The sequence below is a fragment of the Synchiropus splendidus genome, chromosome 9 (assembly GCF_027744825.2).
Source record: "Synchiropus splendidus isolate RoL2022-P1 chromosome 9, RoL_Sspl_1.0, whole genome shotgun sequence".
NCBI lineage: Eukaryota > Metazoa > Chordata > Actinopteri > Syngnathiformes > Callionymidae > Synchiropus > Synchiropus splendidus.
This window is the reverse complement of record NC_071342.1, coordinates 8,058,680-8,075,120: the sequence shown is the minus strand read 5'-3', so window position 1 is coordinate 8,075,120 and position 16,441 is coordinate 8,058,680. Positions and strand designations below refer to the sequence as shown.

Here is a 16,441-nt window from a genome sequence, read left to right as displayed (position 1 = left end):
TTCACAGACATGTGATCGTTACACTTCAAATATATACTGAGTGATAACAATTTACGAAGAATGAGGTCATTCTCACCAGAGCCTTGGCATTCGGGTTGGCCTTCTTTTCCAGAATGAGCTTGGCCACCCTGTAGTGACCGCAGTGAGCCGCGACGTGCAGAGCGGTCAGGTAGTCATTGGTGACATCGTCCACAGGGACGTCGTGGTTGAGCAAGGTGTTGACACAGTTATGGTGGTCCCCCTGAGTGGCCATGTGGAGCGCTGATAGACCGTTCTACGCAGGAGGAGGGGCAGAAAGAAGAAAAGAGAGAGAGAAAGAGGGAGAAAAAAACACACGCAGACGGACACATAGACAGATGGACAGACAGACAAGAAGTTAGGTGGTGACCACACGGGGCATGGGAAGACTGTGAAGGAAGTAACTGATAAGATAAAAGAAGCATTGTTATAACGAGGTCATTACAACAATGTCTAGTTTGTTACACTGCTTGTCCAGCGCGGTCAAACTGTCGAACTACGCAGAGGAGACCGGCTGCTCTGGTGGGGTCGCACGGACGCTATGGAGGCAAATACCAGACCTCTCCAGCAACAACAACAAATCTGCTCTCCAGTCAGACAGCAGGTTTTAATGTTACAGATAGCTCACTCAAACAATCTTCTCCTCAGTCCATTCAATAAAAAGTCCACGAAACACTTCTGTGTCCATTTTACAAACCAACATCTCCTAAACGGTTTGTCCCTGTAGCTACCTTGGTCTTGGACAGCAGCGGAGCTCCTCGTTGTAGAAGGATCTCCACCACCTGGTCGTGACCGCTCCTCGCCCCACAGTGAAGCGGTGTCAGGCCGTCCTGTGAAGGGAAGAACATTCATCGCTCCAGCGTGATGACCTCTCCTCACCCCTTGCTGTTACACAATCTGCTTTCCCTGCCTCACCTTGGTCTTGGCATCAATTTTGGCCCCTCTATCCAACAACAGGACCACCATGTTACTGTTACCCCTTTTCGCAGCCACATGGAGTGGGGTGATGTCATTCTGGGAAAACAAACGCATTTGGTCATGGAATTGCCTGGCAGTTTTAAAGTGGAGACCTCACCACACTTTCTATTTACAGTGTGAAACTCATGTTGAGGACATACACTAGCCAACATGTATTCACCCTCCATAAGTACAGGGGGGCGGTGGACTCTGACTAGCTAATGTTTGGTGGGCTTAACACATTTTCCTTGTCTTATAATTTCACTAATAGTACATAGTTTACACTGTATTTCATATCATTTCTAGAGTGAATAAAATTTGTAGCTCATTGATTACAATTTTAAAATGGAAAACAAACACTGCATTGAATAAATATATAGTGTAAAGGTCAGACTTTAGATTAGGCAACATTTATTGCACTAAATAAACTACTTTTTCATACGTATATTTGCAGCATATCAGCAGTCAAAAGTCATTATAAAGTATTAAATAGTATCTTGTTTATCTGCACAATTTATGTAAAAAAACATATATATATATATATATATATATATATATATATATATATATATATATATATATATATATAAATCTTGTTGAGACTTACATAGTCACTGAAAGTTCATCTAAACAACACCATAATTACCAAGTATTACCTGTGAATGAACAATTTCTTTCATTTGTGGCTGACTAATTTGTTGCTTGCATGCCTCCGAAACAGCAGGTGGTAGTATTCACTCACCCGAGCCATGAAGTCCACAGCGGCCCCTCGGTTAAGCAGCAGCGTGGCGACGTGAATGTTGCCATAGTGAGAGGCGATGTGGAGTGGAGTGAAGCCACTCTGAGGATGGGAAGATGTTTGAGTTACAACGGAAGATTACTCTCTTCATGCAACAAGTAAGGGGATCACACACTACCTGTTAACAAACAGTTCCCATCAGACAAGGACAGTATACCAGCACCGGACTGTTCTCCGAGCAGAGAAAGTCAAACATGGCGGTGAGGGTATACAGACAACCCAATTCAATGCTCCACACTGCTATAGGTTTTGGTAGTAACTCAGTACACAAAAGCCATGAGAGTGTGGGCAGTATACACAACAATCAAATTGATCCTGTTTGCACTATTTAGAGCAAATAAGCGTGTTAGGCAAATGATCACCATAGCGATAATCCGAGTCCAACCTTTAATCCACTGTCTTAGTTTGGAACATCTGTCTGAGAGACAGTAGCAAATACAGATGCCACTACTTTAAGTTAAGAAATTAAGCAGTCGTCCGGAGGCCAGGAAAGGAATCTGGCAGAACAATACTGAAGAAAGCAAAAATCAAAGCCGACGCAGCGGGCTATGTCTCCTTTCATCACAGTTTGCTGTGATCTATCACAGGTTGATGCTTCTCGGGACAAGCTGAGGCCAAGTGAATGAAGCTCAGGCCAAATGTCTTGAGGTTGCAATGATAAAGCACCACAATGGGGCTGCATGAGAATCACTGGTGATCCTGAGTGCCTGCGGCTTCAATGTGAAGCTGGAGCTTTAAAAATAAACACGGCTTTGTCAGGATTTAATGAACTGGCATTACTTCACCCTCAAATCTAATCACTGTGTCCAAACATGTTGTGAACACCGTTAAGTATCTGGGTAAGTGATGGCAGAAGAGAGCCAAGCTCCTCTTTACTGCGTCACTTCCTATGACTGATTCCTAGTGTGGTCCAGGGGTCTTAAACTCAAACGGCTGGGGGTCGCACTGGGCTGCAGACTCTGTGTGGTGGGAGCGATGTCTCTTGTCTAGGCTCTATAAAGCGGATGACAGGAGCTGGTTCACGTCATCTTTCAGGTCTTCATTTTCCACATGTCATTGAGCAAAATATGATTCTGATTTTGATCCATTCTGCTTCATAGATGCAATGTTTTTAAAGTATAACTATAACAATATGGACATTTATTTTAGTTTTATTATGTTAGCTTGACCTTATTCTTTTGTTTACTTTTTATGTTTTTAAGAAATGAGATCTATCATAAGCCTATAAAAAGTTTGAGACCCCTAGTGTCAACCTAAACGTTGCCATGCTCCTCTCCCAACAGTATGTGCCTCCAAGGTTTGGAAGATCCTGAATTTTCTCAACTGACTTTACTCCACATTCTCTTTCTAAAGCACGAACAGAGTTCATAAATTCAGATAATATGGTTCATGCAACAAGATGACTACCAAATGTTTAAAAAAAAAATCCTGCTCTAAATTAATCCGCAGACCTGCGGGGTGGGTCACTGAGACTTGGTACTCGGTTGAAGGTTTGGACCCAGAAGGCTGGGTTCCCTGTTGGATAAAAGTGTTAACCAAGATGCGTCATACTGACAAGAGCCCCGAGACCGTCCAGTCTGTCAAAGCCAGAAACAGCCAAAGCAGGCAACTCATGGAACCAAAAGTCCAGTAGCATCTCTGAAGCAATACCGCGTCGCTTCATGCAATACACAACTTACTTAGCTAGGAAGTCGCAAAAAGACATTGTTTCTACGCTTGCTGGGCAGTTAACAACTTCATAAAGAATTGGTTGCCATGCAAGAGTTAGACAAACCACTGCCTATTCAGTCGATGATAACCAGGTTCCATGCCAACTCTGGTTATCATGTTAATCAGTTTCATGGATTGAATACGTTGAGAAGAAACACAAAATCCAATAGTTTTGTTGCCAAAAATACCAACCGAAGCATAAATTTTGGGCACCATGAAACCATTAAAAGGAAGCCCTACATGTAGAAGCCTCTGAGTTGGTACAAATCTAATCAGCTAACAACATGCAGCAGAGTTCGACCCAACAAAATGAATGAGTGGAAGACAGTGGAAACATGGCGTCAGGGGCTGCAGGAACACTAGTGTCTTTTCATCAGGGGCACTGACAAGTTTGTTCATGAACTGTGATGGAAAGTCTAAATATTGTGCAGGTAGAGGTGTACCTCTGTTGATCTATTCACCATCATCTACAAAGTCAGCCAAGAAAGGAGAAAATGGGGAGTTAGTGAGAAAAAGAACAGAAATAATAGGTTGAGGAGGGACAACAGAGAATTGAGGGATAAACTGTCGCATAAATCGATGCTGGAAAACACATCGGCACAATCTTGAGACTCATTATATACAGGATGGATTCACTTTAGTTGGCCCATGGGAAAGCTTTAAATCATAGGTAGTATAGTGACTCAAGGAGCTACTAAACATTAATATCTGTGTGGGGAACACAAAGATTACAGAAACTACTTCACAAAGGTGATGTTACTTTAGAGCAGAGAAGGATGATGTAACTCCAATAGAGCCACGAGAAGTTCTGATGATGTCAAAATGAATATCTAAATATGTGAGTAAAAGAAAAAAAATCTCATTGTACACTCAAATAAAAAAAACATAAAAAACTTTTCTGATTCAAATACTTGGCAAATACTGTGTATGTGAATTATAAATCAACAAATTTGAGATAAAATACTTTTTGGAGGAAAGAAGAGAAGATGGTTTTACTACATGCTGGCAGAAGAACATTACAAGACAAGGATGAATGACTCACCTTGGACTCTACATCAGCGTTGTGGTCGTTCTGAAGAAGCAGGGCCGCGGCCTTGGTGTCGTCCTTGCGGGCAGCGATGTGCAGGGCAGGCAGTCGGACCTTGCCCTTGGTATCGTTCTCCAGCAGCAGGGAGACCACCTGGTCATGGCCCTGCTGGAGCGCCACTGCCAGGGGGGTGAATCCGTCCTGTGACAGAGAAGTGACTGTGTTATACCAAAAACAGGTGCTGGGTTTTAGCTCAACACACATTTGGACAAATGACAAAAACATGGCTTTTTTTAATGAAAAAGTGACAAACATTATTATCATTTCCATGCAAAGACACTGCCGTCATGAAGGATTTAAGCATTCATCGTGCAGGTTTAAATCACGATTAAAAGGTTCAGAAAAACAAAAATGTAAAACAGAAGATGCCACATTTGCATTAATTCTAGCATCCTTTTTGTTGCTACTGCTCTTAAGTGGGCAAAATGGCCCACGACTCCTGACTTCGGCACCGCAGTAGAAGTTTTCGGGACCACAAACAAACTCGGGTTTGAAACCATTTGTTTGATTTTTTTTCAGCATTTTGTGAAAGACTGGGCCGGAGGCTACTGACATGGAAACACACAGACTAGTCCATCACCTCTTTGCAATGACCTTGACACAAGTAGCATCAAGCTTTAGTACACATAGGGTACGGTTTCTGTCCCACTTAAATTTGAGATAACCTTCTGTATGATCCATCTATTAGCACCGGTCTCAAGAAATGTGCAGTCCATATGCCCCATTAATGTAAATTACAATGAAGATAATGTGGCATTCCCCTACCGTAGATGCTTTTCTACATGCGATGGAGGAAAAGGAGATGAGAAGATAAATGTACTTTATGATAGTACTTAAAATTCAGGTGAGTTTAACGTGAGCAAGGCTCCATGCTGTTGAGGCATCTTGGGTTTCATATATCATAGCATACAGCTCATGGATGACATCTACTGGACTGCAGGTATTCCATTAGCCTCCTCAGCTATTTATCTCTCTACGTGCACATACGTGTGGTGACTGGTAAATATCGGGGTGTGGATGTGTTTTAAATGGCTGAACAATGTAAATCCGAGGAAGAGCATAGGCAGCACAGCCACTGAGTGTAACGGACTTCATCAGTGACCCGCTCAAGGTGACTCCACCACCACACACTCGCAATCAATGAAGCTCTGCCTAGTTCCTCGTGAAGCGATGGGGGAGGAGAAAAAAGGGGGTATGGTGAGGAGGCGGGAGGGAGGGAGGGAGGTGACACAGATACAGTGAGAGAGTACAGAAAAAAAGGATCATAGAAGACAGGAGAAGCAGATGAAGGTAAAGGAGGGTGGATAAAACAAGGAGGAAAGGATGAGGGAGGTTAACTCCGGAACACAGCATATCATCCAGAGACTCCAAGGAACTGCGTTTGGATATGCCTCTATGAAGAAGGGGAGGGACGCTCTTTCTAATAGGTCCGCATGAAAAAAATGTAGCTGGTAAGGAGAGAAAAAAAAATTCCAATGCATCTGCAGGCAACCATGATGCACCATAACTAAAAGATATTTGAACATTACAACTTTTCAATTTGTTTTACCCAATATCACTGCCCTGCACAGATTTTAGCAACAGGATTTATATTGTTAATACTCAGAGTGTAATAAGCTCAATTAAACAGTAGGTGGCAGTAGTCTGGCAGAGCTTCTGTAGCATTGCAGACATGAAGAAGAGGCTATGCTGGGGCTGTGAGTCAGAAAACCATCAAATGTAGGTCAATCCACATTTTGTCTATCGGGTTGCCTGATTTGTCGCTGTGTCTGAAATGTATCTTGTGTTTTGTTAAGTGAAAATGAGCCGTTCGTCTCAGTTATCCTGTTTCCATCCAACCCTGACAGTTTTTTAGTGAAGTGCATTCATCCGTTCTGGAGATCCTCAGCTTATAGACGAACAAAACCAACAGAGCCCTAAACAAAATATATATTCAATTTGACACTTCTTTATTATCAAGCATCGTGCAAAAATGAAAATGCGCATTAAAATTCCCATCAGTCCCAAGATGGGAAGGAGTGAGTTGTCTTGTGGTGTTGCAATGCATATGTGTACATTTTAGTATCCTAACTGTAAATTATTAGAAGCTGTTTTTTTTGTCATCAGTTGATCCATATTTTACTATTGATTTTTATTAAATTATTGTTCCTGTTTTACCGTTTTTCATAAATGTATCGGTGAGAGGCAGGTACATGTGGAATAAACATGCATTTTCTGACCTCTGTAGCCATACTCTGGCTGGCATTGTTCTCCAGAAGGAACCGAACCACATCCAGGTGATTCTCCTGGGCTGCCATGTAAAGAGGAGTGAAGCCATTCTGCAGACAAAAGCGAGAAAACACCATGAGTCCATGGATACATAAGCAACTATTCCACCGCTTGTCACACTAATGTAATGCAAGCCAATCACGTACGTTCCTGCAGCTGAGTTTCCCAAATGACTAAGTGGCATGCAGAGCAACTTTCTGGCTTGTGACAGAAACGTTCAAGTATTTATAAAACCCTGTGACTATGTAGCCAAAAATAAAAATCTCCCTTGTGTGACTAAAATACTGAGGTGTCAGATCATAATCACAGTTTAGGCAATTATTCTTCTCTGAAATCCACTCCATTGTGGAACTGGATAAATGTGTTAACCAAAAAAAAAACCTTTGTGTTGTCCTGATTTTATCTCCACTGGACAGGAGGTGCCAGAAATCGCTCATCGGGCTCTGACAGTGGTTAAAGTGCAAGAGAGGCAGTTTCCTTGAGAGGCCTACTGGGCTTGATTCCAAAATCTGCAGTAAGTAACTCTCCACTAAGTGATTCTCTTCAATGCCATCAATAACACAATATCGAACCGTGACATTATCAGAGCTGTGAGCTTCCACCTGAGATTGTGCATTGACGTTGGCTCCGTTGGTGACCAGCTCTTTGACGACTTCCGCTTGGCCGGCCAGCGAGGCGATGTGCAGGGCAGTGTTTCCTTTCTGGATTAGAGGGAACAAGCAGAGAGATGTGTGTTAAGCTCAGGTCCACCTGTTCCCAATGTGGCTTGGACCGTTTGTCCACAGGCCTGGTCCAGAGGCTGAATATATCCATGACATTAGCTATACTAAATCCCCTCACATCAGTTGCACTTAAGTACCAAAGACTTTCAGGTCTGGCACACCAACAACTGCACTGCCAACAATGTGTCACTTCCGATGCGCCGCGTCCCTTGCATAAATGAGCTGCCGCTGAGCCACGGTCATAAATAAATTGACAGGATAGTCCTTCACCCATGTGATCCTTTCATTCATTCCAATTCCCATTGCACAATGGCGATCCATCACATCCTATTGTCCCGTACAATAACAACAATAAGTTTACAGTTTCACTTTTTGATGCATACACGAAGCACATATGAGGTTAACTTTCAAAAAAGATTGTGTGCATAAAAGAAATGGGCTTTCGTCATAAACGCTTTTGCACATATTTCTTTGTTTAAATATATGCTTGTATATGGTTGATAATATAGAGCCTAAAGCATGACAAAACTGAAGAATGATTAAATCAACTGCACTTTACAAAACACTAACATGTAGAGCTTGGACAGTCTCACTGCTGCATGAATGTATGAAAATTAAAAACAAGATTCATGCAGTTTCACAAGTCCTCACTTCCTACAACTACAGAAAATCACTACCACAACTTGGATTTAAACCTAAGACTATCTTCCTGCAAGTCTGTGAGAATGATATTTACATATTTAAAATTCAAATATAGCATTAGAGGAAAGAAAATACTGCAATATAACATTCAGTTGTATTTCACCTTCAGTAAGAAGTATTTTGAGTGCATATAGTCAAAATCTTTGTGACAAAATTGCAGACTAAACCCCAATGTTACACTTAAACAGAAAAAGTGTAATAAATGCAACACCTAATTCATTGCACCCTCTGGCTGAACAGCGAGAATTCCCATCTCAAATTAATCCTTCTCCATCCTTGGGGTCATAATTGGTACGATTTTCTCCTTGATCCTGAATATTTTATTGAGTCCCATGTTTATGTCTGTGCAAAGCATGTAGCCTGTGGTGGAGAGAAATGTGGAGGAGACGACACAGTAAATACCTGCGAGGCGCAAATCTAAGAAATGCGTCCAATAATTTTCATGGAAAGAATTTTCTGCTCAAGATGAAAGTGTCTTGGAGTTTAGATGGTGCTGACGCATCATATATTGATGAAGTAAAACTCTCTGGAGGCTGGGTGGGGCAGTGTCACATGGGTACATGGAGAGAAAATATGTGGGCTGTGGCAGTTGAATGAAAACCTTTATTCTCACTGAGTGAGAAACGTATTTACATGCATTTTAAGTGCATCAAGTAAAAAATATTGAATTAAAAATATTGTTTAGGTTTGTCCCTGGACAACACATGCACAGCTCAGCTTTGTATGTTGAAAATTATAACCTCACATTTGAAACAAAATTATACTTTACTTTCAAACATGCGAAGATCAAGGGAGGCGAAGAGGAGAGTGCAGGCAGGGTGGTATGGTATGGGGTGATATGTAACAGAGGTGTAGCAGTTGTATGTATGTATGGTTTAGAGCAGGGGTGACCAAACTGTTCCAGAAAGGGCCACAGTGGGTGCAGGTTTTTATTCCCGCCAGTGAAACACACACAGTTCAACCAATCAGGTGTCAGGTGAAACAAGCAGCACCAGACTGACTATCAACTGCTTACAGTCTTCAGACACCTCATTGGCAAAGCTGTGTGTGCTATTTGGGTTGGAACAAAATCCTGCCCCCACTGTGGTCCTTGAGGACCGGTTTGGACACCCCTGGTTTAGAGACTTGAGTTAGAAGTGGCAGAGATATGAAGATACTGAGGTTGTCGTTGGGAGTGAAAAGAGAGGAGGTCAGAGATGAATGTAGCAGAGATACAACCGCAGAGTCACACAAGTGGAGGACACAGGCTGACTCTGGAGGATGCCCGCGATCATGGCAACATGTCGAAAGAAGATGAAGATCAAACTTTTTTTCACAGTCTCATTAAAGTTTTGTGCTCCAAAAATTGTGTCTGTGTTTTAACTTTGAAGTTCAATGCAAATGGTTTTTACGTCTATATTTTCAAAATAAAATTAGTCCCGCAGCTAGAAAGCAAGACCTGGAAGACTTTGTGTTTGTGGTCGAGAGGTAAATGAGAGGATGGAGGAATAGTTGCACGAATATTGAACATAATATGCGACAGAGCTGATTTTTTTAAAGTACTGATGTTATGTAATTGAATTTTTGAGGTGATTTCTGTATCATTTTGGGACTAAATCTCCACACGTGAATCATTCTATTTCAATCAAAGTATAAAAGTTGGTTTGCTATCTATCTCAATTCTTATATACATTGAATATTCATGTGTTTCTTCTTTTATCTCCTCACTCTTGCAGTAATCCCCAAAGGCTTTATTAAAAATTCATTTGAAATCCAGTCTAAACAAAGGATGCATGACTATCGTATAATACGTGTATTTGGTAGCTACATCCTTCTGAAACGCCACATGATCTTCACATGATCCAATTTTAAACAGAGCTCTTACTTTTGTTGCTGCATCTACCGTGGCACCAAGCTTTAGGAGTTCCACAACAACCTCCACATGCCCCTCCTTAGAGGCCAGATGAAGCGCATTCAATCCATTCTGAAGGAGAAATATGGAGTTATTAGTCTGTCTATCCATCCATCCATCCATTCAAAAAAGCCTCACCTGATTGCAAATGTTGATCTCCACCCCCGACTTGATGTAGTCAAGGACCTTTTCAAGGTTTCCTGCCCTGGCAGCTCTCAGGTAACTGGCATTACTGTCAGACTGTGAAAGGAGAGACACAAGGAGTTTAGTTAGCTGTCTGATTAGAACCCGTCCTTTAGTGAAGCAGCATCACCAGGTAGAACTCTGTCATTTCCTCCAACCGCACTTGACGAAACAAATCCAAAGATCAAGTTAATCCGTTACGTGTCCGAGGCAAAGTAAACTCAGAGAGCATATCCATTGGAAACGTTTCCTCCCAAGACTTCCATTAACATCCACCGCATCCCTCAGGACCCTCATCTCAGTGGAGTCCAAATATCCCTGATTCTTGAATGTCAAAAAACACGCGATCCTCACAGCTGCTGGAGACACATTAGCTCACGTTGAAATCCTTGTACACATCCATGCAGTCTTCTATTCTGCTTGGTCGTCCTTTATTTCACTACAGAAATAGAGCTTTGCACCCCAAAGTAAGAATGCTGAGCCAAGCATATTTATGCCACTATAACAAATATGGTGTGTGCACTTGTGTTGGTGCGCATGCGCGGGTAGGAGAGGTAGTGAGCTCCACGGACAAGCACACGAAAAGTCAGAGAAAGCAAAATGGAAGAGGCTAGTTTTATTTCTCTTCCGAGACGTTAAGTGACACATGGCCAACTCTGCACATTTCAAAACCTTCTTTGCAGCAAAAATCTGCAGCTGCTAAGACTAGCGGTGAGAAGAGCGGCGATAATGCCTTGACAAGCAAGACTAAAAACCCCGAATTCCCCAGAATTATCAAAATCCCAGACCTGCTAAATATAGACGTGGTATCCAGAGACACTTTGGATAAAGTCGTGAGGGTCAAACAGTACAAGAAGTTTTCCAGCTCTGTACTGTCAGCCTCCTCCCACAGTCATGTTCTTCCCGAAATAACTCGGACAAATGTATAGGGATTTGACCCACAGCTAGAATGTGTCACGTCCAGCGGCAAGTTGCTCCACTGATCAGCAACGATAAGAATAAGTTTGACTTGCAGTCTGCCACACATGTTAGAACAAGGAAAATGAGAAAAGCTGTCAGCTAAAGTTAATAACACCACATGCAATGGGTTGTACTTCTGCTTTTTTGGACTCAAGCCCCAGCTTTCTTGCTCTGTGGACCACTGCATCAGTGGCTTTTGATCATAACCATCTTTTGGTATCACTTCCAATATAATTCAATTTAGCGCAAAGTGAAACAAACCAAATGCACCTGCTCTTGTAGCCACTAAATGTACGCTATATACTGAAATATGCTTCTGAAAAAAACAGACCGGCCTCTGTGGCATGGTCTTCCAGCCTTGCCAGCTCATCAAAGAGGATCTCTTTAGCGGGTCCAATGGACGCTTTGAACCCTCAAGCTCTGAGGGATACATGACCAAGCAGGAAATTAAGATAATTAAACTGATTCCAGCCTGTACTTGTAGCGCTACTGGATACAAACTCAGCCTTTGCCATTTTAGGAGTTACTGTTGACATTTTACTGACATACAGATCTTCGAACAATATTGCATTGCTTTCATTATTGAAATATGAAAGTAAAAAATGGTGAATACGTGTGTAATTCATGTTACAAGTCTTGAAAATGTGTACAACTTTCAAGTATTTTTTTCATTATTTGCAATATTGTGTGATGTGACCTGAGAGGTTTGGCATTATCAGATATACAGGTACACGTGGATCAGAGGAGGAAAATCCCTCATATCATTCCAGCCCTTGGATTAGCAAGTCCCCTTCACCTGCCCTCGCGCCTGTATTATTACACTTCAACAAACCTCGAAAATGAACTGAAATGAATGAGCCAAGCACATCCCCAGCGGTAAATGAAAACCAGCTTGGATTAATAAACTGGTTTAGCTAATCCAGCATTTTCAGTGGTGCATCTTTTGTCTGAAACATGTAGCTTTACTTTTGCTTTCTAAATGCAAAATTAGGTCCAACATCTAAGCTTGAGTGAATAGCATAGTTATGTAAATCTACTGTCCCACAGCTCTCTGTAAAGTAGGGTGATGAAAGCTCGGACAACAACGTGTTTCCCAACAATATCATGGATGCCTCAATTGTGACGTAGCTATTGTGAGTAGAGGATCCATTTAATCCCTGATTGTTCAGTGAAGGTCATTGTGTGTCATTGGAATATACAGTAAATTAAACATGATGTGAAGGAGCGTCCTTGGAATATTCTGTATGTCTTTGTATGAAAACATCAGCAATTTCATTCATGAGCCACTAGATCACATGCCAGTTTATCCACTAATGCCGGCGAGTGACCAACACGCCGTCTGCTCCATCGCCACCCCAGCTCCATCGTCACCCCAGCTCCGTTCAAGATGACAGATCTTAAAGTCTTTGTGCATGAGGAATTTCGGCGAGCAGTGCCAGAGATTAGTCTGAGAAATATCATTAAGCCACCACAGATCAGAGGTTCAAAAGAGAATGGGGCCATTAAAGTCCAGGATAAGCCAGAACGATAGCATTAAACCAATGTTAGATGGAGGATGAGCCATGGATGGACTGAGAAAGAGAGCGTCACATGTTCGCTAGCTGAGAAAGGTGGAGCCACCACTCGCATTTACAGCCTACACTGAAAGTGAAATGCAGCTGATAGTCTAGGAGGCAGTTAAATATCTTTGGATGCTCACTTGCAACGTGCCAAGTATCAGTGCAAGTATCAATGTGCTACACATTGAAACAATGTCCAAACAATCAGACAAATATGCTGCTTTATCATGCTGCTATTTGTGATACCCACATCACATATACTGTAGTGGGGGTTACAAAGAAGTCGACCAATGGGGGCCTTGCATATGTTGTGAACAAACAGGATGCTCAGAGGTCATCTTGTGTCACTTTAAAATATTCCCCAGAGCTAGAAGGCTGGCCTTAACTTGCACATGAAATCTCAACAATTTCAAACACTTGAAAAACCTTGTGTTCCTGGGCTGATAGCTGTAGCACATTAGAATTGTTTGCACACTTTCAACCATTGAAGATTACTCACTAAAACCTGCTATTATCCAGAAATATTTCACCACACACAAGATTCGTTGTAGTTTGACTGACTGTGAACGTTTTCTAGTCATTAAAAATACTTTTACGCAGCACGAATGTGTGTTGGTATGCTCTTATCTCCTTGCCCCTTCTCCCAAAACTACTGTGGTACTATTTTTTTGGCCACCCCATTTCTACTGTGGACTAATGGCAGGACTACAAAAACATGGCTGAAAAAGTGACAAACATTATTATCATTGTAAAGTGATTTCACAAAAGGACATAGGAGGCTTGAGTATTTGTCACTTTTTGTAGTTGATTGTCTCTCTTTCATTACGATCATTTTCAAACAGTCCCTATTAATCATCAGTGTTCCACAACCTTGCTGCTAAAACTCCTGAACAGATGCCATATAATATTGCCATTTTTCAAAACGGATTTGGACAATGTATCCTGCTCATAGGCTACAAGGATCATGTGAAAGGGTGGCACCAGAAGAATATAGAAACTATATTGATACACGTCAGGAAGGCCAGTGATCTGTCAAAATATCAGAATCATCATGTATTCTTATTTAAGAAGATCCATTTTAAATTTGCACACTCTCTAATATTAGCGCTGTGTATTGTCAGGTATCATGCAATACAATACGTTTCTCGATACGGGAGTGGTGATACGATACATTGCAATATATTGAAATATTGCGATATTGTTTCAACATTCATTTTAAGGGTGGACCTGCTGCTGGAGAACGATACCAAGGGCAAGGTCCGACTGCCTGCCCTGCACATCGCTGCCCGCAAGGACGACACCAAGGCCGCGGCCCTGCTTCTTCAGAACTACCACAACGCTGATGTAGAGTCCAAGGTGAGTCATTCATCCTTGTCTTGTGATGTTCTTCTGCCAGCATGTAGTAAAACCATCTTCTTTTCTTTCCTCCAAAAAGTATTTTATCTCAAATTTGTTGATTTATTGGAGCGCCACCGCCAGGGGGGTGAACCCGTCCTGTGACAGAGACTTTGACTGTTGACTTTGATACAATGTTGAGAACGGACATGTTGCATCTAGTTAGTCAATTTTTTGTAGGCCTTCTTCTCTGGGTTTTGCTGGAGCAGCAGCATCACAGCAATTGACAGCAATCCAATCAATAAACTGATCAAAAGGGTTTTGGTTTGGTCCCACTGGAGGAAGACGAGAGGCTGTCGGAGCAGCTCCCATCCATGTTATGGAACTTGTCTCGACCACTTACTGTTGTTTTCTCAGGTTCTACTTGACATCTGTAATGCTGGAATTTCACCCTTATGAGGCCAAAAATGCTCATCTCAAGATGTGATATTCACTGGGTTCCAAGAATGTCTCCCTTACAGATGGGATGGTCTGCTCACTCACCCATAGCAGAGCTGCTACTTCTATGGTTAAAAAAAGAGCAGCGTTTGTAAGAACATCATCTAGTGACCCCCAGAGGTTTTCTAGGCATTAGAAGCTAAAAGAAGGCCACGACCAAAGACTGGGATGACAGATTGTGCATTCTTCCTGGTGTGACATGCTGAAAGCTTTCCTTACGGTCACAGAAATCAAGAATCACAGCTTACATGTGATTTAAAGTCACAAGCATGGTTGTTGATGTCTTTACTCTTTACAGATGTTCAATGTAGTACATGAATTTTTGGAGTACATGTAGCACAATAGTGGCAACCAACAGCACACGCATGTGAAAGTATGCTGTCAGTCCCACACTGGGAGGAATTTAGCTATGCGGAGTGCAGTGTGTTCAGCTAGTGAGGCATGTATTGTTTTACTTTATCCCAGCGCTCCAGACAGCACAAAACACCCAGATAAACTGTCACAATACCTGGCGTGAGCAAAGGCGGCTCCTGTTGCAGAATACAGCCAAGCATTGTACTGTGTGAATTGGTACAACTGAGTCTGAGTCTTGAACTTTTTTCTATTGAAGATTTGGCGACTTGTTTCTGGCAAATTCATCTTACTACTCACATCTCTTAACACTCTCACCCAACGTTTGACATAATACAAAGCATCAATAGAAACATTTGTGAAACTCTTTCAAGACTTCATCATCATCACATGGTGATAGGAGAGCTCTACTCAATGATTCGCTATTGTTCGACTTCTGGTGTGAATCCGTTGGGCTCAGTCCAGGTGCAAACGCTGCAACAACTGTACAGTTATCACACTGAGCTGCTTTGATGACTATGAAGCACGCACCGCATGGCGTCGACAGCAGCCTGAGCTTTGTGGCCAGGACAGATTCATTCACCAGGTTCATCTACTTAATGTTAATTTAACAAGGAAAATACGCAAAACTATGTCGTGTAACATTGTCAGTGTGTGGCAGCCTGGATGTTTTTTGCAAGCAAGACACATTCTGTGCTAACAGCGGCCACAAATGGATGCCTGGGCTGCTTACTGTTGTTGCCTAGCTACGCCTAGTTTATTGCCTGCTCTTCAATACTGCCCAATATACTCACAACTCCATGACTGAGTAACATGTTGTTAAAATGCATGCTAACTGGTTGAGGGAAAAAAACGAAAAAACAATTGAAATCAGTTGAAGACTAAAGTAGGGATGAGAGTTCCACAAAGTGCACATGATCCTGTCTAGCAAAGTTCAAAGGTCATCCATATTGCTTTTAATGCAGGTCTACAACCCACATCCACCCAGACAACACGTTACTGTATCATGCATCAATGTACCAGTGTTATTTGTATTTCACCTCATTCTCTCAGTGTCTCTCTTGGAAGGGATGGAAGAAGTAGAATAATATGAGCGTAGAATTAAGTTAAGTGTAAACAATTATAATCACATGACCAAACACTTGCTGTGGACAACAAGAGAGAGAAACTGTTTAGATAAACCGTCACCACACAATAGTGGACGCGGCCATTCTATCATGAATCCTACAGTGTGAGATGAAAGAGGAAAAGCAGTTCAGCACTTCTTTTTTATCAATATGAAGTCGCAGGCTTTAGAAGTTGCAAGAACAAACTCAAATGTGAGCGGGACTCACCTGCACTTGACCGACACCATCCTCCACTGCCATGCCCTCAATATTCCTCTCCCCTCACTCCTCACAA

At 42.0% G+C, this 16,441-nt stretch overlaps 1 protein-coding gene across 10 annotated transcripts in view; it reads right to left on the bottom strand.

The window, feature by feature from the left end:
- LOC128764979 (ankyrin-3-like) overlaps positions 1-16,441 on the bottom strand; it is a 75,678-nt gene that overhangs the window by 39,437 nt on the left and 19,800 nt on the right. For all 10 annotated transcript variants that reach the window (XM_053875326.1, XM_053875328.1, XM_053875317.1 and 7 more), the window contains exons 2-10: positions 10,293-10,394; positions 10,128-10,226; positions 7,442-7,540; positions 6,791-6,889; positions 4,527-4,712; positions 1,718-1,816; positions 934-1,032; positions 750-848; positions 77-274 (exon numbers count right to left, since the gene is read on the bottom strand). In XM_053875326.1, the coding sequence (XP_053731301.1) occupies positions 77-274; positions 750-848; positions 934-1,032; positions 1,718-1,816; positions 4,527-4,712; positions 6,791-6,889; positions 7,442-7,540; positions 10,128-10,226; positions 10,293-10,394 (1,080 nt within the window). The remainder of the gene's footprint in view (positions 1-76; positions 275-749; positions 849-933; positions 1,033-1,717; positions 1,817-4,526; positions 4,713-6,790; positions 6,890-7,441; positions 7,541-10,127; positions 10,227-10,292; positions 10,395-16,441) is intronic.